Below are 27179 nucleotides of genomic sequence, written 5' to 3'. Positions count from 1 at the left end.
CCAACTGATATGAATACACACATACAAACACTAAGCAACAAAGTAGACTTATTAACTGAGGGTCTTACTGTTTTAAAACTTGAAAATGATAATTTAAAAACTTATATCAAGGAGGTTGTTGATAGAAAACCCCCTCCCTTAGAACCCCATATTAGTTCCCCTGAACCTTTCTCAGGAGATAGAAAGATGTTTAGGGAATTTAAAAATTCATGCTATTTACTTTTTACTCTTAAACCCTATACATATCCTACCGATAGGGTAAAAGTTATGACAAACATCTCCTACCTGAGGGCAGAGCCAAGGGCATGGGCAAATAGTTTTCTGGAGCACAATGATGACATTCTTAACTCCTTAGACTCTTTCTTCTCTGCCTTATCACAACTTTATGAGGATCCCTTTAAGCAGCAAACAGCTGAAAATGCCATGAGGTCCCTAAGGCAGAGGAAGAGAGACGTAGAAGAATATATAGCGGAATTCAAGAGGTGGGCTCCTGACACCCAATGGAACAACTTGCCTCTCCGAAATCAATTTCGGTTGGGGTTGTCAGATGCGGTTAAGGACGAGTTATCTCGCACCCAAATACCTCCCACTCTGGAACAACTTATAGACCTATGTATATGCATTGACAGAAGGCTTAGGGAAAGACATCACGAACGGTCTAGCCATGATTCATTCTCTAGACCCAGGCTCACAAACAATCCACCCAGTACACACTCAAAACCCCCTCCAGAACCTATGGATATCGCCTTCTTAAGGGGACCCATAAGTTCCCAGGAAAAGACAAGACGTCGCACTCATAACCTGTGCATGTACTGTGCCTCTGAAGAGCATGGGATAAGAGAGTGCCCCAACCTCACCCGCCAAAGAAAGGGTAAGCTGTTGACTCCCTATCATTCAATTAAGACTGTCCTCAAATGTAACCAGTATTGTAAAACCACTCTTGTTTTACAGTGGGATCAAACTCGGGTGACCGTCCCAGGGATTATTGACTCCGGAGCCTCCCTCTCTTACATTGATAAAAGTTTTTGTGAATCTAATAAAATTCCCTTGCACAAGAAACTGTCTCCTGTTCATTTGAGAGGAATAGATGGTGAGGTCTTGTCCACAGGACCTGTTCTGTTTGAGACAATTCCTATTTTAATGTCAACAGAGTGTCACCATAGGGAGTATATCAAATTCGATGTCATTACTTCACCTGACTTTCCCCTAATTCTAGGGCTACAATGGCTTAGGCAACATGATCCTACCATCACTTGGTCATCCCTCTCTTTACAGTTTACTTCAGATTACTGCAACCTGTTACCCTCAATTGCTACTTCAACCATCACCCGAAGGTGTACAAACAAATGTGCCCCCTGATTATGAAGATTTTTCTGATGTGTTCAGCAAGAAACAATCAGAAAATCTTCCACCACACAGGCCGTATGACTGCCCAATCGATCTCCTTCCAGGGGCGGCAATTCCTTGTGGGCACATCTTCCCTCTGTCTAAACCAGAACTGTTACATCTTAGATCCTACATCGAAGAAAACCTTAAAAAAGGTTTTATAAGACCATCAACCTCTCCTGCAGCAGCAGGGATTTTTTTTGTTAAAATCAAAGATGCCTCCCTAAGACCTATTGTGGATTATAGGCAGTTAAACAAAGTTACTATAAAAAACCGTTACCCCTTACCCCTTATCAGTGAATTAATTGAGCGTCTAGAAGGTTCCAAAATCTTCACCAAGTTAGACCTTAGGGGAGCCTACAACTTGATCAGGATGAGGGCAGGAGACGAATGGCTGACTGCATTTCGTACCCGTTATGGGTTATACGAGTATGTAGTCATGCCATTCGGTCTCTGTAACGCTCCTGCTACCTTCCAACATCTCATAAATGACATTTTCAAGGATGTCCTGGATACCTACGTAGTCATTTACCTCGACGACATTCTCATATACTCCAAATCTCTAGCAGACCACAAAATCCATGTCCGACAGGTATTGACTAGACTCAGAAGTAACTCTTTATATGTAAAAGCAGAAAAATGCATCTTTCATGCCAGCAGTATACCATTCCTTGGATACATAATATCTGATAAGGGTATACGTATGGATGATACTAAAATAAAATCTGTAGTAAATTGGCCTGTCCCTACTTCCAGAAAACAAGTTCAAAGTTTTCTTGGATTCGCCAATTTCTACAGAAAATTTATTAAAAATTACTCCTCTCTTGCTAAACCTCTTATTGATCTCACAAAGCAAAATACAAAATTTTTCTGGTCAACTGTCGCTCAAGATGCTTTTGATTTACTGAAATCACGATTTACATCTGCTCCCATTTTGCGCTACCCAAACCCAGAACTCCCTTATACACTTGAAGTAGACGCTTCTGATTTTGCACTTGGAGCCATCCTTTCACAACGACAATCATTACAACAACCATTACATCCTGTAGCTTATTATTCTCGTACTCTAACAACAGCAGAAAGAAACTATCCAATTGGCGAAAAGGAACTCCTGGCTATTAAGGCTGCATTCGAGCAATGGAGACACCTACTGGAAGGTGTTACAACGCCAACCATAGTTTATACTGATCATCGAAACTTACAATTCCTAAAGTCCACAAGAACGCTTTCTGCTCGCCAAGTTCGCTGGAATTTATTCTTTTCACGCTTCAATTTTCTCATTACCTACAGACCTGCCAGGAAAAATGGGAAGGCAGACGCCCTATCTCGACTTCCACAACCACCTCTGGACATTACCACAAGCCAACACGTCATTCCCGAAGAAAACTTTCTTCTATTCATGGTTGATTTTGGACCTCTGTTAAAATCTGAACAAATGAAGGATTCCTCCAAACCTGAACATCTTCTAACAATTAACAACCAAGGACTTTATTGTTATGGGAACAAACTATATCTTCCTCCATCTCTACGTGACCAGTTATTCAAATCCGCTCACGACTCGTCTCTAGGGGGACATTGTGGAGTAACCAAAACTAAGGAACTAGTACAGAGATCTTACTGGTGGCCAACCTTATTAACTGATGTGACACAGTTCATTAACTCTTGCCCCACTTGTACCGTATCTAAAAGAAACAAAAGACCACCTTATGGACTTCTCTATCAATTCCTACACCTGATAGACCCTGGCAAGAAATTGCCCTAGATTACATTGTGGATTTACCCATTTCTGAAAAAAAACACCACTATATTAGTAGTGGTGGATTTGTTCAGCAAAATGATCCATCTTATACCTTACCACAAGCTCCCCACTGCAGCAGAAACCATACAACTACTTTTGAAAAATGTCATCAGGCTACATGGCTTGCCCAATTCACCAGCGCCCTGTGGTCTGCCTTCTGCAAACAATTTTCCATTGATAAGTCCCTTTCTTCGTCCTACCATCCTCAGACGAACGGACAGACAGAACGTTGTAACCAATGGGTAGAACAGTTCCTAAGGACTTATTGTCATACAAATCAACATTCCTGGTCCCAACTACTACATTTTGCTGAATTCGTTTTTAATAATACTCTACATTCTACAACTAAACAGACACCCTTCTATGTCAACTATGGGTTCCATCCTTCCTTCCAATGGTTGCCTGAACTGGTTTCAGATCATTCCCATATTTCAGACTTAGCTTCCACCATCACTTCAAATTTTGTTTCTGTTAAACAAGCAATTGATGATGCAAAGATTATACAAAAAAAATATTACGACTGACGCCGCACTCCACCACCTACATACAAACCAGGAGATCTTGTCTGGCTGTCCACAAAAAATCTACGCTTGTCAACTCCATCCAGGAAGCTTTCACCACTCTTCATCGGACCATTCCCTATCCAGCGGATCATCAACTGCAACGCTGTTCGTCTTACGTTACCTACTACACTCAGGATACATCCCACCTTTCATGTATCATTACTCAAACCTTACCGAACCCTACGTACCCAACCTACAGATACCACGCTACCTCCTGTCTCCATAGACCCCAACATGGAATATGAGGTTGAGGATATTCTGGATGCTAGACGTTTCAGGGGTGATCTTCAATATCTCATCAAATGGAAGGGATACTCTAGTGAACACAACTCCTGGGAGCCATCCACCAACATCTCAGCTCCCAGATTAATTTCCAGATTCCATCAAAGACACCCAGAACGTCCAAGACTTTGAGCATCGGTGCTGCTCCTGGAGGGGGGTGTTCTGTCATGCATATTCCTTTCTATATTAGCACTGCCCCTTTAACTGCTTGGAATTACCATAAATACCTGCAATCCACACTCACTCATTGCTTGGTATTGTTTCTCTACTGGGACCAGTCCTGAGCTGCACACCTTTCCTGCAATTCCTGCAGCAACCGCTCATTGAGCTCTGTTCCTGTTTCGCTCCCAAGCAGAGCTGGGACCTGCTCCGCTACCGGAACTGCGGCCTCTGTGACGTCACACGCCACTCTCCTGCCGAGACCGGCTGCCTCCTAACCGCTTACCGCTGCTTATCCTACTTGCGGTTCCTCTCACAATCAGTCTGCAACTTAGGTAATCAAGGTACCGATACTAGGGGGTTATTTCCTTGCTTATATTTTTTAACCTGTATTATGCTTTACACACTTGTGCTTATTCGTAAGTACACCCATTTTTACTTGAGCTCTTGTTATAAAAGTATCCTCCATTATTTTTCTGTTTTGTGCACAAACATATATTCAGCTCGTATTTGTTAACCTACTCCTCCAAAAGAGGCTTAAGCATCTATTCACACTGCTGATTAAACTACTCCTGCATTTATCAGCAATAGTGTTGTGCTGATGCTTATCTAATTTTTATTTTCGTTTTTTCTTCTTCACATATTAACTGCTTCTTGTGTGTGTGCTAGGTTGCCACATATTACTTATGTGTAATATCCGTGTGACACCCTGCTACACACTTAGCTACACCCTATATTATTCATATACCTATTTATCAGTAGCTGTGGTCCACTCTAACACATGTCTCTTTTCCCTGACATTACAGGGTTAGACTTAGGTTTAGGGGTTAATAAATTTAATATAGTGGCGGCGGTGTAGGGGGCGGCAGATTAGGGGTTAATAAATATAATGTAGGTGGCGGTGGGCTCCGGGAGCGGCGGTTTAGGGGTTAAACTATTTAGTTGCAGCGGGGTCCGGGAGCAGCAGCATAGGGGTTAATAACTTTATGTAGGTGGCGGCGGTATAGGGGCAGCAGATTAGGGGTTAATATGTATAATGTAGGTGGCGGTGGGCTCCGGGAGCGGCGGTTTAGGGGTTAATACATTTATTAGAGTTGCGGCGGGGTCCGGGAGCGGCTGTTTAGGGGTTAATAACTTTATTTAGTTGCGGGGGAATCAGAGAGCGGCGGTATAGGGGGTAAAACAGTATAGTATAGTGTGGGTGTTTAGTGATAGGGTACCAATAAAGCTGGGAAAAAGCCGAATAGCAGCGAGATCGATGACTGTTAGTTAACAACAGTCCACTGCTCATCGCTCCGTACTTGGTGCGCAGCTTTTTCACAGCTTTTTTGATAATTTTGGAGAACGTATTCAGGTCCGCGGCAGCGAAGTTAGGCGATCTTAGGCGAGCGTATTGGTGCCGGCGAATGCAGGTAAGTTGACAGGTTGATAAATAGAGGCCATAGACTGCCCTCTGGGCAGGCTTACCAACTAGTATTTAATAAAGTGTTATAGTGTGTATTTGCTGTATTCACATTCCAATGTTCTGCGCATAGCTGAATATGTTAATGTATTTATAAATAGATATTCCTATATATCATGTATATATATGTATAGAAATATACTGTACTAAAAAAACATACGATATTTGTAGAAATATGTATTAATGAATAAATAGAACATATTTGTCTATGAGAAGAACATTAGAATGTGAAATATTCATATTTTCATGTCGGATTTGCGCCCAAGCAGAGTGCTAGGTTTCCCCCCACTTATTTTCCTCTATTGACTTCCATGAGGAAATGTGTGAACGTGCACGTGATATTCTAAGTTCGGCTTTTTGTTCTCATTGGGTTAGCGCACGAGCAAAAACAGTTTACTTTCAACTTATAATACAAGCACAACTCAATCTGCGCAAAAAGCTTACTTCTAGCGCATTTAACGCTCGAGCTGGAGCATTAATTAGCGCTCCACTTGTAATCTGGCACATAATATATTTAACAAGCTATTTTTATGTGCTCTTCAGATTTTCTTTTTCTTTACTGCCCATTACATATCATTGTTAAATTTCACTATATTATTAAAGGGATGCTGTACTGTAAATTGTGTTTCCAATGACTTGTTATAGTAGCCGTAGAGTATTAGATGCATGGGGAATTGCTCATTTAGCTTTATTTTTTAATTAACTGGTTTCCCTCATTAAAACCACAAACCATTTAATCTCAAGAACATGGCTATTCAAATGGAGTATGCAGTAAGAGCAGACCTGCTTATTGTATCTCAATCTTTCTATACACAAAGACCATTACTTAAGTACTGTAACTTTCATTGTATGTGTTGATTTTGATGAGCAAAGCCAGTTATTTCAAAAGCAAAAATAAACCCAAACAAGCTCATTTCCAAAAAATGTTTTACTATACAGGTGGTATAACAATGGGAACACATTAAATTAAAAATTACTCCCTTTTAATCTCAGTACAGTCTCCTATTTTAAACTGAATTTCATTTTAGATAATTATTTTAAGCATTCATTTCCTTATGCAAAGTGCAAACATAACATTACATATCTTGCTGCTAAATATAGCCTTCTATGTTAAATTTGCGCTTATAGCTTTTAGACTATTTCATACTGTTATTACTAGTAATAAGAGGGATGTACTTATTAATAATCAGATGTCAAGGGCAGGAACAATGTCAGTTGTCTGGATGAATTTGGAACTGTGCCCTATGTTTTTGTTGTTGTTGTTTATTTAAAAAAAAAAAGGTAAATAAAAAATGGATTTAAAGGGAGAGCAGCTCAGTTTGTTGGCTGTACATATTGGGGCCTATTTATCAAAGGTCTTGCGGACCTGATCCGACAGTGCGGATCAGGTCCGCAAGACCTCGCTGAATGCGTTGCACCAGCAGCTCTTGTGAGCTGCTGGTGCAACGCCGCCCCCTGCAGACTCGCGGCCAATCAGCCACCAGCAGGGAGGTGTCAATCAACCCGATCGTACTCGATCGGGTTGATTTCCAGCGACTCCTGTCCGCCTCATTAGAGCAGGCGGACAGGGTTATGAAGCAGCGGTCTTTAGACCGCTGCTTCATAACTGCTGTTTTTGGCGAGTCTGAAGACTCGCCAGAAACACAGGCCCACAAGTTCGGAGCTTGATTAACTCTTATCATACCCACAGATCTGCACCCCACATTCAATATCACTTACCCTGACCCTGTAGCTCATTCGTCAGCCACAAATACATAGGACAACCTGGTCCTGCTGCCCCTCTGTCAGCTGTATACTCACATCAGACTGCAGATAAGCCCCCTGGCCTACAGCTTCTCTGTAAGACACTATGTATACCGCATGCCACATAACCTAAAGCCCTCTGTTTCCTTAGCCCTTGTATCAGCCACATGTCAATATCAGACAGGAACAGACCCTTAGTCTTGCAGCCATTTATTATATGGCTGCTCTTTATCCTGTGCACACTATATTGTCTCTGAACATAGGGATTGTATGTGTAGGGTGAGTAGGATGATAAAGGCTGAGACTGGCCACCATACTAGGCAGAGTATGATCAGGCTACCTCGTACAATGGGCAGCATGACATAGGAGGTCCATGTTCATGTATATTGAGTGGGTGGGTAGGCATATTTTAAATATTCAGTTCCCCTTTCACCAGCTCCCAGGAAAGGAGAAGCCTGCTTTGCACAATTGCCTACCTGGCATATGTGGCCCATACCCATGCATGCTAATTATTATTACTACCATTTTATAATGATTAAAAATAAACAGTGCAATTAATAATGAATTGTTATATCAGGCCATATAAGGATTTCACAAATAAATATGAGAATATTACAGTTATTAATCTGTACATTGTAAAACATCATTTTTGACCTTCATATCACCTGAAAATCTGTTTTTCTACACAGTTTTCTGCCCCTTAATCCTTACCCAGTCTGCAGATGGTATAAGAGGTAACATTGCTAGGCAGCAGCATAGGTCCGGTGTACTGAGGCAGTGGCACCTTGCGGTAGTACAGTTTAAAGCCCTCATTTTGACCCAGCTTGATTGATGGTTCCCAGGCTGCTTGGATCGCTGTACTGTTCAGGACTTTGATGTAGAGGGACGGCACTGCAGGAACTGAAACAGATTAACCAAGGGTTATAGTATAAGCTGAACAGAAGCCAATATACTAACACTTACAAAGGATCTGCATGCAAAATAGCTTTCAAAATTGTTATTCTGTCAGCAAAATTTGCATTGTTTTTCCACTCCAAGAAACATATAGAAATAAGTTACTGCACAGATCAAATAATAACTGGGTAGAATGTTCAAAAGGACTAAGAGTGCACTGCCGCCTCTCTGGGGGGCACTGGGAAACAAAACATAATTTTCAACATTTAATGACATGAAAAGCAGATAAAATAAATAATGTAAGTAAATTACAAAGTGGTTTTTACTACTCATAATTAAACATTTTATGGATAATTACATTTTAAGTGTAATGTCCCTTTAATTAAGGGACATTGCCAGTTGATAGTAAGAGACAGAAGTAAATGAGCTTGTGCTCTTATCTGAGCAATATCTGAATAGAATGTTGCATGGTCAGATAAATTACACCATGAAATATTTTGAGACTGTAATATAAAATGTTTAATTATGCATGTAAAACAACTTTGCACTAAGCTCAAATTATTTATTTTGCCTTATTTCTCTGTACTTTAAAGGGACAGTCTACTCCAGAATTTGTATTTTTTTTAAAGATATATAATCCCTTTATTACCCATTCCCCAGTTTTGCATAACCAACACGGTTATTTTAATTTACTTTTTTTACCTCTGTGATAATCTTGTATTAAACCCCTTAATGACCAGCTCCATACCCTGTACGTCACTGCAGTCCTGGGCTTCTCTCTGCCACGATCTCACTCAAAATAGCCAGATCTCGCTATTTCTGCATGCCCCACGAGTGGAGCCCTGCTGAAATAGATTTGCAGAGTTACTGATGCAGAGAGGGCCCTTAAGGACCAGCGACATACCCTGTACGTCGCTGCAGTCCTGGGCTTTTCTCTGCCTCTATCTCACTCAAAATAGCATCGGACAGTGGTGGTGCCAATCGCTGATGGGTGGGAGGGTAAGGAGGGAGGCGGGTGGGCAGCCCATTGCTGCAGGGGGCAGGAGGAGGGCGGAAGTGGGTGGGACTGCTCAGCCACGCTACAGGGAGTAAATAAAATTAAAAAAATAACTGTGTCATTGAGGGGGAAGGAGCAATGAGGGGGATCCCATGTTGGATCCGTTAACGAAAAAAGATCTGGGAGGGGGAGGGGGGGCAGATACACTACAGAAAAAATTGGTCTTTTTTTTTTTTTAATTAGCCAAATTCGCAGCAAACTGGGTATTGGCAGGAGGGTTAGAGAGCTTTTTTGGGGGGAATCTGGAAGGTTGGGGGGTTAGGGGGAACCTACACTGCAGCAAATATATATATATTCTTTTAAAGGATTCCAAAACTTTCTTTTTTGTCTACACCGTGACCACAAATGTAAATTACCAAACATGCATATATTAGAAATTACCTACTTTTATATTCCACCGATGTTTCTCTGCCATATAAAATTATTTTTTTATTTTCTCAAATGACGTTGTTCAAGACAACCTTCTAAAATGGGCCGTGCACTGTCTAAATCCATTTCCAATCCGATCTCGATGTTTTGCATATAATTAAGTGACTATTTCGTCACCATGCGCATGCGTATTGCGATCCATCCATTTGCGCATGCTCAAATCCCCCTCCGTGATACCACAATTACAGTGGGTGCATATAATTAAGTGACTGTTTCGTCACCATGCGCATGCGTATTGCGATCTATAGATTTGCGCATGCGCATATCCCCTCCATGATACCACAATTACAGCGGGTCTGCTGGTGAGTGACGTCGATTTAGCATATCGCGCATGCGCATAGCGGCTATACTCCGCCATTATGATAACCTGGGTTATCGGTCAGGGTTGGAGAATTGAAATGTATAGCCAGCGATGGGTTTGGAAACTCTTTGATTTTTGGAATGGGATTTAACCTAAATGGTAGTTCTTTGAAAATACAAGTAAATTACAAAGTAAATTATAATATAATGATATTGCGATTGCAGGAATTTTTTTGGGGGGGTTTAGTGTCCCTTTAAATTATAAAAAAAAAGGTTTTATTTTCATACTGGCAGACTTTCTGCAAGTACTTAAGATGGCGGGGACAATTGTGAGGTGGGGAGGGAAGAGAGCTGTTTGAGGGTGGTCAGGAAGGGATCAGGGGGTGGGATGTGTCAGGTGGGAGAGTGATCTCTACATTAAAGCTAAAATTAACCCTACAAGCTACCTAATTAACCCCTTCACTGCTGGGCATAATACAAGTGTGGTGTGCAGCGGCATTTAGCGTCCTTCTAATTACTAAAAAGCAATGCCAAAGCCATATATGTCTGCAATTTCTGAACAAAGGGAATCCCAGAGAAGCATTTACAACCATTTGTGCCATGACTGCACAAGCTGTTTGTAGATAATTTCAGTGAGAAATCTAAAATTGTGAAAAAGATAAAGTTTTTTTTTTATTTGATCGCATTTGGTGGTGAAATGGTGGCATGAAATATACCAAAATGGGCCTAGATCAATACTTTGGGTTGTCTACTAAAAAATATATATATAGTTTTGTAGATAAATATAAAAAGGCTCTATTTCTGTTTAAATATAGTGATGGCACAAATGCTAAAAATGCTCTGATCTTTTGGGGAAGTTTTTGTCTGAAATGCCCAGTCCTTAAGGGGTTAAGTCTCTGCAAATTGCCCCTTTACCTGAGTTCTTTTGACAGACTTGCACTTTAGCCAATTAGTGCTGACTCATAAATAACTCCACAGGAGTGAGCACAATAATATATATAAGCACACATGAACTAGCACTGTCTAGCTGTGAAAAATTGTCAAAATAATAGAGGTAGATAAGAGGCGGCCTTCAAGGGCTTAGACATTAGCATATAAGCCTACCTAGGTTTAGTTTTCAACAAAGAATACTAATAGAAAAAAAGAACATTTGATGATAAAAGTAAATTGGAAAGCTGTTTACAATTGCATGTCCATGTTTAATTTTGACTAGACTGTCCCTTGAAGTTAGATCCAGGAGAAGAAAAATATGATGAGCCCCAGATCTTGCTGAAAGATAAAGGGGTGTATTTATAAAGCAGCGGATGCTGCTTATTCCGTGCAAACCTTCTGGATCCCCGGAAATATAAGTTAAGAAGCAGCGGTCTTAAATGCTTGTGCAATGCCACTAGAAATGCTCGTCCGTCACTAGAAATGCTTGTTCAATGTTAAATGCGAAAGCGTATGCTGTCGGCATTTAGCGATGTTGGGCGGACATGATCCGCTACAGCAGATCATGTCCGTCCGACATTTGTTAAATCGACCCCGAAGTTGCAATTGTCCTGAATAGAAAAGAAATGTGGGAAGGAGTGATCATATATTAGGCATAATAACTACATTTTCCCTCTCTTCTCTTTTCTTTTGCCCATTCACTCCCCTCTCTTACCTCTCCTACTTATCTCTTCCCATACTTTCCAAGATTCCAACATTTCCAAAAATGCACCCCTTTTATCTATAGTAAATAATTCAAAATTTATTTTTTACATTTAGTTTTTCTGCTACCCTAGGAACTGGGCAATCTGCTGCCCCAAACCTCCCACCCTCAAACTATTTTAGCTCACAACCATAGTCCAATGATGGGAGTAGCCATGTACAGATCTCCCAAGCATCCTGGATCCTGCTGGGAGATCTGCCTAATTTTCCTCCCACAGCATTTCTGACCAGCACAAATGTCCTGTTTTTTAGGAATTGCTCAAGCTCTGTCACAGATGTGCCCTGAGTCCACCCATCCCTACCCTTGACATGCCTATGTTTCAGTGCTTCTGTCAAGATCTCACCCACAAAACACAGCTGTGCCTCACTCACAAGATTCCTCAGTTCCCTGTTACACAAAGCCTTTGGTAAATTTGGGAGATATGCATGCACCCCCAAACAACAATTTGGAGAGCCAAGTACTGTGCAGAGATCATGACATAGAACTACCTCTAAAGAAAACCCTATTGCCTAAGCCAAAATATTCACCTACAAACTAAATTTTAACCATGTACTGTTTTGAAATTGCTGTTAGGTGAACGTGATGTGTATAAAACTTGCTATTTTCTAGACAACATGAGGTTTGTGTTAGGTGGAGAATATTACATTGAAATATCTTTGGGCTTCTTCTCAAACTGCAGTCTAACATTTCATCTCTCACCAAAACTTCACAAATAACTCCAATATATTTGCTAATTATTTTTCCAAATGGATAGATGTTATTTTTTTACCTTCTCCCAGAGTGCTTTGCACGACTGTGGCTGAGGCTTTGCTGGCTCCACGTGAGGTATATGCCTTTATGTAGAAGCTATAAGTTGTTGAGGGTTCAAGGTCTGTTACCAGCTGTTGAAAAGTGTCCTTGCTCACAGCCTCCTGATATTCCATATGTAAAGGATCTGGAAGACAGGATAAAAAGGTGAGAGAATGACTTTCAATATTTTAGTATTAAAGTCATGTAGATATATAACAAACTCTTAAAGTAGAGGGTATACAAGAACATGGTAAAATGTAATGAGCTTCATAATAAAATAACAGGCATGCACAGACAAATCATTTGTTTTTCTTTCATTTCATCTGATATTCATTAAGGTTTTTTTTCCAATATTAACAAAAATCCATTTGTCTGCTATTTTCCAATGGGGGCTGTCTTCATAGAAGCAGAGGGGCAGTGAGACAGCACCTAAAACTTAAAAAGTTAATGTAGTAGCTAGTGCTACTGAAACACGGGAATCAGTCAACTGACAGAGATATTGCTAATTTGTTATTTAATAGTGTACACTTAAATTGTGAAGCCTTTCCCACCAATGTAGTGAAAATTTGAACTTTTGATGCCTTTCCCATCTGCAGAAAAGCAATCATTTGTTGTTTGTATTTTCATGAAAGGAGCGGCTTCTTTATAATTTTTAGAAGAATGCAATAAATATAAAAAAATGGAAAAAAATTACATTTATTTTTATATTCATGTGAATGTCTGAAATAACTATAAAAAAATGTCAATGTATTGCTCCTGCTTAGACTAATGGCTGTACAGTACAAGCATCACCGTTAGACAACTTGTGCTTAACATGACTTTTATTTCTAATATAGAGAAATCAAATACCATAGGTTACTGTTGTCTCTACAACACAGCATTAGTGTTCTTAGTACCTTTCTCAAAAGTGAGATCCCTGGGATGTATTCATTAAAGTAAGTATGCCATCCCATTAAGAGAAACCTTTCTAGATTCTGTTATTCTTTTAAGCAGAGTCTGACAAATGGATAAAAAAAATTGGAACCTGAATCTAAATATTTAGCAGCCATACCTCCCTATCCTCTGTATTGTATTACTCCCTAACTTAAAGGGACAGTAAAGTCAAAATTAAACTTTGATGAGCATGCAGTTTTATACAACTTTCCAGTTTACTTCTATTATCTTATTTGTTATATTATCCTTTGTTGGAAAGCATACATAGGCAATTTACTGCTAGGAGCTAGCTGCTGATTGGTGGCTGCACATTTATGTCTCTTGTAATTGGCTCATATGTTGTATTCAGCTATTTATCAGTGGTGCAAGGAAGATTTAGGACAGTGTATCCTCTATTTAGAAAATACATCTCTATATGAATTGTTGTTTTTTTTACACTGTTTTATATTTTTATTATTTACACTTTTATATTATTTTTATTACAATTTTTATTATATTTATTTATGATTTTGTCTGTTACACACTGGCACATACCACGAGAATTAAACAAATTTGATAATAGAAGTAAATTGGAAAGTTGTTTAAAATGTTATGCTCTATATGAATCATGAACAATTTGGGGTTTCATGTCCCTTTAAATCTGTAAAGAATAAAAAAAATAATAATATGGCAGCCTAGGAAATGATTGGGGAAGGTCTTGGGTGAACTTGCATAACCCCTCTTATTGCCTATAGCCTTGTCATCTGAACGTTCGCCAGCTAATTGGTGGAGGATAGCTGACACTGGCAAACCTCCCCTATCTTTTAGGGAATAGATACCCTAGATTTATTCTTACTATAGCTTATTTTGTATTATTAGAGAAACATTGGTTTTGCACACTAGTATATATTAATTAATATTTAATAATAGTGCTGAAATTCTTTGCAAATTCTTTGGTTATGGTTTGAACTTTTGCATACCTTGCAGCACAATCAATACTTTACTCCCAAGGTGTTGTTTTGGGTGAGATTATAAATGTTAGGGGTATAATACGGCAGTTCTATCCTATGCTTTTCTAATCTTTTGCTATACCTAGAAGTAAAGGGCAGAATGTGTAACATTATCTAAGATTCCATGTTAAGCACAAAATTAGGTGGGACTACTACTGCCATATATACATGAGAAACATGGGGAGAGCATGTTCTTCTTCCACATAACCAGGCAAACATTCTTGACAGCTACATGATATTGAGATTATATATATATATATTTTATTATTAAATTGCGTATGTATGAAGATTCCCAATGTGATGTCACCAAGTAACCCATACATTTCCCTGCCTCCTGTTTAGTTTAACATGCCCCAGTCTAGTTGAATAGTGGCTCAGACATTAAGGCACTCTGAATATTTAAAGGGCCATAAAGGTCTAAATGAAACTTTCATAATTCAGATAGGAGGTACAATTTTAAAAAAAAAATACTTTTATTACCAAATTCACTTTGTTCTTTGTGGTATCCTCTATTAAAACGTAGCTCTATTACATACAGTAAGAGTTTAGCTAGGTAGAGTCATAAAAGTACACGTCTTGAGCAATATAAAGCAATAGTGTTTGCAACAATGTAGCGCTCAAAACATGTATACAATAAATGAGCATGCTTTAGTAAAGGGCTCGACAAACCCAGGAGCCATTGGCTCCTAGAAAAGGTGATGTTTCAACAAAGAAGACCAAGAGTAATAAGTACATTTGATGATATAAATAAATTGAAATATTTTTTAAATTGCACGCTTTGCAATATAAAAGTTGAATCTTAAATTCCATATCCTTTTAAGGATATCTTGAAATATTATTAGGGATTCCCTGAGGGAGGTTTTGGAAACCAGTGCAGTTGTGGTTTGTACAACCCATGCCTGGGCTCTAGCACATATAGGGTTACTTGTCAGAGAAGTCACTTAATGCAAATTAACTTAATCTCTATGGTGATTAGTCCAATTACATGTAAATTAGCACCATACATATGTATAAGATGCTTGTGAAACTATATGTGAGGTCTGGAGTTATCTACCCCATGGCAATGTGAGTGGTTAACCCTTAAGTTATAACAGGCATGATTTCATAGAACAATGCAAGTCAGTGAAGCCTTTCCTGGCATCAAATAGTTAAACAGCAACAAGCCCCCCTTAGAAATCTACAACCACTATTATTAAATGGAAGAAATAATAGACAATAATAATAGACAATCAATCAGTGTCTTGGGTTATGCCAGCTGACAATCAGGTCTATTCATCCAGAGCAGCACTTCAAGTTCATTACTGTTTGAATGAATGTGTCAAGTTTGTATTCTTAGACATTATTTTGAATGGACCATGCTGACAGTTGGAATTTGCATCTTCACACAGCACCAGCGAACTGCTTTTTAAACAATCAAGTAGCCATAACATTAGCTTCGAAATATCAGTTTCTTTGTGTCAGCTGCTATATTTAAAGCTACATTTTATATCCACAAACAGTGAAGAAAAGCCAAACTATCTTTTGTTAGTTTTAGTTTATTTCTCAGTAATGATAACTTAAAGGGACATTCCATGCAATATTGGAATCCACATGATTGCACTTTAGTATTGAATAGGAGCATTTTTGTAGTATTAGCAAAAATGCTTCTAATAAAAGTTATAGCTGTTTCAAAATTGTGTGCACCAGCATTTAAACACAGCACTTGCTCAGAGAACCTAAGATTTATGACCCAATCTTGTAATTTCTAACATGATACAAGCCCCACTGATGCTCTGATCAGCTGCAGTACTTAAAATGCTGGTGCACTGACAATATCTAGCAATGCTTCACATGCACGTGCATAGAAAAATGTTAACACTAAAACAGTGATAACTTTTACTACAGGCATATTTGCCAATACCTGTATATTGCAAATATGTTTCTATTCACAGATGTAATTCATCTATGTGCATTTCAATTTTGACTGGAATGTCCATTTAATATCACATAACAAAATGATGTATATTCATATTGGCTATATAGCTTACTTATAGTGGAGATAGCATGCTAGTGGGAGAGTTTAATACTGCGCTACTTGTAATCTGGCCCAATATGTTTGTAACCGAAAATAAGGAAAGTGTGAAAGTATTTATGTATAATCTCTTGTGAGAAATAATACATGCATATTTTGTTGCCTACAATGTATCTTTAACTACTTATGAGATTAGTAATAATAACTTTGCTCCACATAACTGAATATAGCCAGTTATTCTTAATGACACTAATATAAAAGGAAGAGGTGCGTCACAGACTAGGTATTGAATCTCGCTAGTAAAGAAAATACTGATATTAATTTTATCAAAAATTTATATTTATTAAATATACTTGACAATCAAAAAATAAAATTACTGAAGCTCTTCAGTTTTACCACACACACACACACACATGTATTTAAAAGGAATTAATTAGCTATAAGTTATTGAAGCTCAAAAGTCACAGAAGTCTGAAAAGAATAGATTTGATCTATATCAAGATCCTGATACAAAATCTTGTCCATATATTTTATAAGACAGGAACTACAAATTGATCCTTATGTGTTCTAGTATGAATACTTATATAGGTATTGGTAAGTGAGGCGCTATCTTAACATGCACCCGTAAAGTGGCAAATTGGCTCGTTTATGGGCGCACGTTAAAAAAACAGCCTCGCTGGGATACAGTATATATTACTTTCGGCCAGTTAAATAAATATATTGTGAATTTTGAGCAAACTTCACCTGCATACAGCTGGCAAAATAATGCAGCGCGACCAGCTTTTATTGTTTAAAAAGATAGATAATCCCTTTATTACCAATTCTCCAGTTTTGCATAACCAACACTGTTATATTAATACACTTTTTACCTCTGTGATTACCTTGCTTCTAAGCTTCTGCAGACTGCCCCCTTATTTTAGTTCTTTTGACAGACATGCATTTTAAGCCAATCAGTGCTGACTCATAAATAAGTCCATGGGAGTGAGCACAATGTTATCTATATGACACACATGAACTAGCAGTGTCTAACTGTGGAAAAACTGTCAAAATGCACTCAGATAAGAGGCAGTTAAATGGCTGAGAAATTAGCATATGAGTCTACCTAGGTTTAACTTTTCAAAAAGTATACCAAGACAACTGAAGCATATTTGATGATAAAAGTAAATTGGAAAGTTGTTTAAAATTGCATGCCCTATTGGAATCATGATGTTTAATTTTGACTAGAATGTCCCTTTAAAATGCTTTAAAAAATGCTAGGATATACTTAAAATAAAAAGCAATCTTTATTCATCAGTTTAAAAAATATATAATATTGCAGTATTGACAAGATCAGTATAGGTGGCAGTTTCCTCAGGCAAAATCAGCTATTTAAAATGACTGTCCCCTTTATCTAAGCTAAAGAACATCCATGGTTAGTTGTCGAGGTTAGAACCCATGCAAAATATAAAAAAAAAAAAAAAAACTGGACATCAAATAGCTTTGTTTCATATCCCTGCTGCCTTAGATTGAACCTGCCTTGGTTTACACAACTTTGCATCATGTGACAGGGAGATAAATGCTGTCTATACACTGTGCCAAATAGCCAGCTTAATTCCTGGCTAGTAGTTTAGGACTTGAAATTTTGAGCCCTGTATATATATATATATATATATATATATATATATATATACATATATATATACAGAGAGAAGCACACTCACAGGAACGAACAACTGGCTCAATACTATTGTTAGCCTGTTCTATGGCGATTTACCACCTGGGTGCAGCTTCTTTTAGCCCAGTAATGCTTTTCACAGAGTAGAACTTTTCTGTAGTATATCAGTCCTTCATTGGGCCAAAACGATCGTCTGGGGTTGCTGTGTTCCTTGTTCAGAGAGGAATTGCCTGGTATTTCGACGCTGGACTGACCGTAATAGGCGGAATCAGACTGATATACTACAGGAAAGTTCTACTCTGTGAAAAGCATTACTGGGCTAAAAGAAGCTGCACCCAGGTGGTAAATCGCAAAGGAACAGGCTAACAATAGTATTGAGCTAGTTGTTCATTCCTGTGAGTGTGCTTTTCTCTCTGTGTATATATATAACATAAAGTTTTGGAAAACGTCATTCACCTTAAAAATCTAACTTCCTGGTGCACTGCAAAGAATGAAGTATCCAAAGTGTAAGTAAACCCCTACCCGGCCAAAGCATATGGGGAATACAGAAAAGCAGGCAAAACACAGGATATACACAAAAAGGAAAAAAAATTCAAACAGAGGGCCTTTGCCTGCTTTTCTGTATTCCCCATATGCTTTGGCTGGGTAGGGGTTTACTTGAACTATATATATATATATATATATATATATATATATATATATATATATATATATATATATATACAGGGTAGAAAAATATTACTATGGTTTACTAGTCAGGCTTAAAGCTACTGGCCCAGAGGGGAAACGTTATTAGTTACTAGTCCACTCAATGTTAAAGATAGGAAAAAGTTATATTTCAAAGTTGTTCGCTGCAATTTCTAAGTTGTTCAGGACTTGTGGACCACTTGAAATTTCAGACCATATATATATATCTACACACACACACACACACAGCGTCCAGGAGAGAAAAGCACTCAAAACCCACTTAGTAAAATCAATAAAGTTGAATAGGTCATTTAAAATCAGATAAACTGGTCAGTACAAAAAAGATAAAAAGTTCAGGTTGATGAACAGGTGCATAGGGCAGACGCGTTTCGTGCACATGCACACTTGGTCACTGCTTACCTGTGCACCTGTTCACGCTTCTATTTAAGCCCAAATAATTTAAAGAGACATTGCTCTATTCTGACATTATTATCAACCTGCTAATATATTACGGCAAAAAGGGCTCTACTTATCACTGAGTGAAAGTATGTAGGGGACAAAATATTATAGATATTTAGTTTATATTATAGGTCAAGTAAACACTACATCCTCATATGGAAATCATACATATCACTAAATGAAAAATATAAAGAACAAGTTATAGGCATGAAATAGGAAAAACATACTGTTTAGGTGCCTATTATTTCTCAGAGATAATATCCTATATAGTTAAAGAACAATATTTATACAAATAAATCTAAGTCCCTTCTTTTGTTTATACCTCCAGGGTAACTAGTCTGAAGGGTAAACATCCAATAGATTTCTCTCTTATTTAGACACATTTCCCTATTTCCTCCTCTTTTCCTTAGCGGAACAAAATCTATACCCTGTATCATAAGCGGAGTGGTATCTGATTTATGGAGATCCTTAAAGTGTCTGGCAAGGATAAAAATTTCCCTCATTTGTGGTTAATGGTTCGGACTTCATTTTAAAGTGAAATGCCACTTTTGTTATTTTGCTTTAATGGGTTTACTTATCCAATATAAGAAGTAACAGAGGAATAACATTCTGTCAGAACTAAAAGAAATTCAAGAAAAACTGAAAAGCCATCAAGATGACCAATAATTAAAAAAAAATACTACAAACAATTTGAACAAAATATGAATACATTTAAGCAAGAATTATGGTATTTCAAATCAAGAAAAATGATGAGGGATAAAAAAAGACTATCGCCTAGATTTAGAGTTCTGCGTTAGCCGTCAAAAGCAGCGTTAAGGGGTCCTAACGCTGCTTTTTACTGCCCACTGGTATTTAGAGTCAGTCAGGAAAGGGTCTAACGCTCACTTCCAAGCCGCGACTTTTCCATACCGCAGATCCCCTTACACCATTTGCGTATCCTATCTTTTGAATGGGATCTTCCTAACGCCGGTATTTAGAGTCTTGGCTGAAGTGAGCAGTAGACCCTCTACCGACAAGACACCAGCCGCAGAAAAAGTCAGTAGTTAAGAGCTTTCTGGGCTAACGCCGGTTTATAAAGCTCTTAACTACTGTGCTCTAAAGTACACTAACACCCATAAACTACCTATATACCCCTAAACCGAGGCCCCCCCACATCGCTGCCACGATAATAACATTTTTTAACCCCTAATCTGCCGAACGCACACCGCCACCACCTACATTATCTCTATGTACCCCTAATCTGCTGCCCCTAACATCACTGACACCTACATAATATTTATTAACCCCTAATCTGCCCCCCCAACGTCGCCGCTACCTTACCTATACTTATTAACCCCTAATCTGCCGACCGGACCTTGCTGCTACTCTAATAAATGTATTAACCCCTAAAGCTAAGTCTAACCCTAACCCTAACACCCCCCTAAATTAAATATAATTTTAATCTAACGAAATAAACTAAATATTATTAACTAAAGGCTTCCTATTTAAAGCTAAATACTTACTTGTAAAATAAACCCTAATATAGCTACAATATAACGAATAATTATATTGTAGCTATTTTAGGATTTATATTTATTTTACAGGCAACTTTGTATTTATTTTAACAAAGTACAATAGCTATTAAATAGTTAATAACTATTTAATAGCTACCTAGTTAAAATAATTACAAAATTAACTGTAAAATAAATCCTAACCTAAGTTACAATTAAACCTAACACTACACTATCAATAAATAAATTAAATCAATTAACTACAAGTACCTACAATTAAATAAACTAAACTAAATTACAAAAAAAACCACTAAATTACAAAAAAATAAAAAAAGATTACAAGAATTTTAAGCTAATTACACCTACTCTAAGCCCCCTAATAAAATAACAAAGCCCCCCCCCAAAAAAAAAATTCCCTACCCAAATCTAAATTAAAATAGTTAACAGCTCTATTACCTTACCAGCCCTTAACAGGGCTTTTTGCGGGGCATGCCCCAAAGAAATCAGCTCTTTTGCCTGTAAAAAAAACACAATACCACCCCCCAACATTACAACCCACCTCCGGCGCGGAACATCCTCTTCTACCGACGACTACCGACGAATGAATCCTATCAGCCAATCAGAATTCGAGGGACGCCATCTTGGATGACGTCACTTAAAAGAACCTTCATTCGTCGGTAGAAGAGGATGTTCCGCGCCGGAGGTCTTGAAGATGGAGCCGCTCCTCGTCGGATGGATGAAGATAGAAGATGCTGCTTGGATGAAGATGTTTGCCGGTCCAGATGTCCTCTTCTGCCCGGATAGGATGAAGACTTCTGCCACTCTGGATGTCTTCTTTTGGTCCATCGCTGCTCGGCTGAGTGAAGACGACTCAAGGTAGGGAGATCTTCAGGGGGGTAGTGTTAGGTTTATTTAATTGGGGTTTGGGTTAGAGTAGGGGTATGTGGGTGGTGGGTTGCAATGTTGGGGGGTGGTATTATGTTTTTTTTACAGGCAAAAGAGCTGATTTCTTTGGGGCATGCCCCGCAAAAAGCCCTTTAAAGGGATGGTAAGGTAATAGAGCTGTTAACTATTTTAATTTAGATTAGGGTAGGGAATTTTTTTTTGGGGGGGCTTTTGTTATTTTATTAGGGGGCTTAGAGTAGGTGTAATTAGCTTAAATTCTTGTAATCTTTTTTTATTTTTTGTTATTTAGTGTTTGTTTGTTTTTTGTAATTTAGTTAGTTTATTTAATTGTAGGTACTTGTAGTTAATTGATTTAATTTATTTATTGATAGTGTAGTGTTAGGTTTAATTGTAACTTAGGTTAGGATTTATTTTACAGGTAATTTTGTAATTATTTTAACCAGGTAGCTATTAAATAGTTAATAACTATTTAATAGCTATTGTACCTAGTTAAAATAAATACAAAGTTGCCTGTAAAATAAATATAAATCCTTAAATAGCTACAATATAATAATTTGTTATATTGTAGCTATATTAGGGTTTATTTTACAGGTAAGTATTTAGCTTTAAATAGGAAGACTTTAGTTAATAATATTTAATTTATTTTGTTAGATTAAAATTATATTTAACTTAGGGGGGGTGTTAGGGTTAGGGTTAGACTTAGCTTTAGGGGTTAATACATTTATTAGAGTAGTGCCGATGTACGGTCGGCAGATTAGGGGTTAATACTTGAAGTTAGGTGTCGGCGATGTTAGGGAGGGCAGATTAGGGGTTAATACAATTTATTATAGGGTTTTTGAGGCGGGAGTGCGGCGGTTTAGGGGTTAATACATTTATTATAGTGGAGGCGAGGTCCGGTCGGCAGATTAGGGGTTAATAAGTGTATGTAAGGTTGCGGCGACGTTGGGGGGGCAGATTAGGGGTTAATAAATATAGGGGTCGGCGGTGTTGTGGGCAGCAGATTAGGGGTACATAGGTATAATGTAGGCTGCGGCAGTGTCCAGAGCGGCAGATTAGGGGTTAATAATATAATGCAGGTGTCAGCGATAGTGGGGGCAGCAGATTAGGGGTTAATAAGTTAATAAGTGTAAGGTTAGGGGTGTTTATACTCGGGGTTCATGTTAGGGTGTTAGGTGCAGACTTAGAAAGTGTTTCCCCATAGGAAACAATGGGGCTGCGTTGGGCGTTTTTGCAGGTGTTAGGTTTTTTTTCATCCCAAACTGCCCCATTGTTTCCTATGGGGGAATCGTGCACGAGCACGTTTTTCCAGCTAGCCGCTACCGTAAGCAACGCTGGTATTGAGAGTTGAAGTGGCGGTAAATATTCCTCTACGCTCCCTTTTTGGAGCCTAACGCAGCCCTTCAGAGAACTCTAAATACCAGCGTTATTTAAAAGGTGCGGGGGAAAAAAACAAAATCTTTGGCCGCAAAACTCTAAATCTAGCCCCTTGATACCAAACAAGCCTACAGATGGAGTCAAGATGATCAAACTAAACCAAGATACAACCGCAATTATAATAAAAAATAAAAGTAGTAAATCTACTAAAAAAGGGAAAACCGTAACCTTCTCAGACACGGAATATGAATTTGATTCCTCAGGTGGAGACAATGTGGAAGAATCATTTATACCATCAGTACCGAGAGTATCTGATCAAACATCTAAAGTAGAAGTATCTAATTCACTTTAAAAAAAATGAGATGCATCAGACTCTCCCCACAGGTAGAAGAAAAAAACACACAGACATGGATGGGGGAAAGGAAGAAAAAAACAGTATTCCCACTCAAGGGGAAAGCAGGATCAAAAGAGGGACTGCACATGAGACATATGTCACAATATCCCAGAACATACAAAAGAAATATGCATGAACTCTGATGTCATTCATTTATCATCTAAAAATCTGAGGGACATAGAAAATAGTGTATTGTCTAAGGGCCTCAATTTTGTTCCTGCCAATCATTTTAACATCTTTGAAACAATACTGGACATTAATACATTTGCCGTAATATGTTAGCAGGTTAATAATAATGTCAAAATAGAGCAATGTCTCTTTAAATTATTTGGGCTTAAATAGAAGCGTGAATAGGTACACAGGTAAGCAGTGACCAAGTGCGCATGTGCACGAAACGCGTCTGCCCTATGCACCTGTTCATCAACCTGAACTTTTTATCTTTTTTGTACTGACCAGTTTATCTGATTTTAAATGACCTATTAAACTTCATTGATTTTACTAAGTGGGTTTTGATCGCTTTTCTCTCCTGGACGCTATTTGTTTTTTCAGCGTGTTAAACAGACACGCTTAGGAAAGCCGCTGTATCCCATGAACTCAGGGAGGAAGATCCCACCCACTCTCCATTGAGCCATTGTGGAATGATTGAAGATTTCTGTTGGAGACTACAAAGAGCGCTCCGTTGTGCAGGCCTATTTGTATATATACACACACCCACATACATACATACATATACAGTATATATATTATACCTTTATGGCACCCTGGCAGTTGTCTGTTTGGAGGTGAGAGACGGAGTGCACACACGTGGAGGATATTTTATATATATATATATATATATATTTATATATATATATATATATATATAAATACAAAGAAAAGGATATTTAGGACAGAGTTAGTGGTTTGCAGGAGCAGGAGAATCCCCCATTCTTAGGTAAAGTATGCCTGAGCTCGGTAATCACAAGATAGCATTCTGTGAGGTTAGAGACAGTTCGTGCTGGCACTTACTATGAGTACGGACAATATCAGGAAAGAGGGGTATGCTTGGCTCTCACCACGAACTTGACCCGATAGGCACCGCCACCGCTGCACCACAGGAAGACCGGCTGAGCTGTATCCTCCACACCTATGTCCGCTCCGTGACTCAAACCGCATTCGGCTCAACACATCCAGCACGTTCAACATGTCAGTGACGTAGTCACTACCGCTCGGCCAATCCGTCTGGGGGCTCCAATGCCAGGTGAGGGGAACTTCAAAAGGCTATCGCTCAGCCTGTTATTCCACTTATTCAAGGCAAAAGGCTTACTCACATACATACATACATACACACACACATACACATACACATTTGAGTACTTCCCATATTTATTAAAATTAAGATACAGTTTTAGACATTTAAAGAACACGGTTTAGTCTTTGTTTTAGCTGCCTTCCCTCACACATTACTGAAATATATACCTGCAGTTCTCCGGATGTGCACAACATAGCCAATTATCTCTCGCGTGTTTTCAAGAGGCTCACTCCAGGATACCTGTATAGAGATCGATGACGCGGTGGTCGCAGTAACATCTTGCGGTGGTCCTGGCAAGCCCTCAGACCAGAGCACAGAGAGTCGTGCACTGGCCTGGCTAGACCCAGCACTGTTCTGTGCTATGCACTGATAGATAGCTTCATCTTCTTGACTGATACCAGAGATGGTGAGTGAACTGCAAAAAAAGACAATGTTTTATTAGAACCAAATGCCTAGACTGCTTTATCTGCCAAAAAATATTATGGATTCCTTAAAATCATTTCAGTGATGCAGCTATTTTCTTGTACATTAACTGTAGCATCAGATTAAGCAAAGGCTGACATTGAACTGATCTGCACAGAAGCATGTATTTATATACATGGAAGTGCATTTTTTGCAAAAAAACTTTCATTAGAAAAATGCTTTTAGTAAATGTTATTACTGTTTTTCTGTGGCATATGCACATATTCTGTGTGGGCCTGTGCACCCGTATTCAAGCACCACACCTTTGCAGAGAGCCAGTGGTGACTTGTATGACACAAAGTACGTCTTCACAAAAGCAATACACACCGCTACCAGCTCTCTGAGCAGACATAGGGTTTTGAGTACTGATGCATGGCCCTCACAGGATATGTGCGTATGCTGCCGGAAAAACATAACTTTTACTAGAAGCATTTTTGCTAATGGAAGTATATTTTTAAAACATGCTTCTATTTCAAATTGAAATGGACTTATGCATATTTTAATTTTGACCTTTCTATACATTTAAATCTCCTTTCCTCTCTAGCCTTCTACGTCACAGAGTAATTTGTTCAGCGCACCCTGTTGACGTAGTAGCTACGCCCAAACTTCTGCCTCATGCTATGGTCCGGCTGTCAGCTTTGACAGTTAAGACTGATCATGCTCCCCTTACCATATGAAGGTAGATCGCCAATGCAAACAATGCCACTCTGGGGGAGGCGAGGAAGTGAGGGAGGGGAAGGGATGGGTTCTCTACACTATGGAAAGGTATGAGGGAGGGGGGCCACCATACAATAAGTTGAGGGGAGGGGATCGCTTCACTACAGAAATGTATATTTTTAAATAAATAATAATAAAAAAACATAATTTATGTAAGAATTTACCTGATAAATTAATTTCTTTCATATTGGCAAGAGTCCATGAGCTAGTGACCTTTGGGATATACATTCCTACCAGGAGGGGCAAAGTTTCCCAAACCTCAAAATGCCTATAAATACACCCCCCACCACACCCACAATTCAGTTTAACGAATAGCCAAGAAGTGGGGTGATAAGAAAGGAGCGAAAGCATCAACAAGGAATTGGAATAATTGTGCTTTATACAAAAAAATCACAACCACCATAAAAAGGGTGGGTCTCATGGACTCTTGCCAATATGAAAGAAATGAATTTATCAGGTAAATTCTTACATAAATTATGTTTTCTTTCATGTAATTGGCAAGAGTCCATGAGCTAGTGACATATGGGATAGCAAATACCCAAGATGTGGCACTCCACGGAAGAGTCACTAGAGAGGGAGGGATAAAAATAAACACAGCCAATTCCGCTAAAAAATTCATCCACAACCCAAATCAAAAGTTTTAATCTTATAATGAAAAAAAATGAAATTGTAAGCAGAAGAATCAAACTGAAACAGCTGCCTGAAGTACTTTTCTACCAAAAACTGCTTCTGAAGAAGAAAAAACATAAAAATGGTAGAATTTAGTAAAAGTATGCAAAGAAGACCAAGTTGCTGCTTTGCAAATCTGATCAACAGAAGCTTCATTCCTAAAAGCCCAGGAAGTAGAAACTGACCTAGTAGAATGAGCCATAATCCTCTGAGGCAGGGACTTACCCGTCTCCAAATAAGCATGATGAATCAAAAGCTTTAACCAAGATGCCAAAGAAATGGCAGAATCCGTCTGACCTTTCCTAGAACCAGAAAAGATAACAAATAGGCTAGAAGTCTTTCTGAAATCTTTAGTAGCTTCAACATAATATTTCAAAACTCTTACCACATCCAAAGAATGTAAAGATCTCTCCAGAGAATTCTTAGGATTAGGACACAATGAAGGGACAACAATTTCTCTACTAATGTTGTTGGAATTCACAACTTTAGGAAAAAATTTAAATGAAGTCTGCAAAACCGCCTTATCCTGATGAAAAATCAGAAAAGGAGATTCACAAGAAAGAGCAGATAATTCAGAAACTCTTCTAG

The 27179-nt window shown here is 38.5% G+C and overlaps 1 protein-coding gene across 1 annotated transcript in view; it reads right to left on the bottom strand.

Annotated features, from left to right (window-relative positions):
• Nucleotides 1-27179, bottom strand: part of IGDCC3 (immunoglobulin superfamily DCC subclass member 3) — a 237903-nt gene that overhangs the window by 35995 nt on the left and 174729 nt on the right. The window contains exons 8-10 of the mRNA XM_053719580.1: nt 24911-25158; nt 12536-12700; nt 8105-8293 (exon numbers count right to left, since the gene is read on the bottom strand). Of these exons, the coding sequence (XP_053575555.1) occupies nt 8105-8293; nt 12536-12700; nt 24911-25158 (602 nt within the window). The remainder of the gene's footprint in view (nt 1-8104; nt 8294-12535; nt 12701-24910; nt 25159-27179) is intronic.

This window comes from Bombina bombina, chromosome 6 (assembly GCF_027579735.1).
Source record: "Bombina bombina isolate aBomBom1 chromosome 6, aBomBom1.pri, whole genome shotgun sequence".
NCBI lineage: Eukaryota > Metazoa > Chordata > Amphibia > Anura > Bombinatoridae > Bombina > Bombina bombina.
The sequence above is the reverse complement of the archived record's forward strand: the minus strand, read 5'-3'. Positions and strand labels throughout refer to the sequence as shown.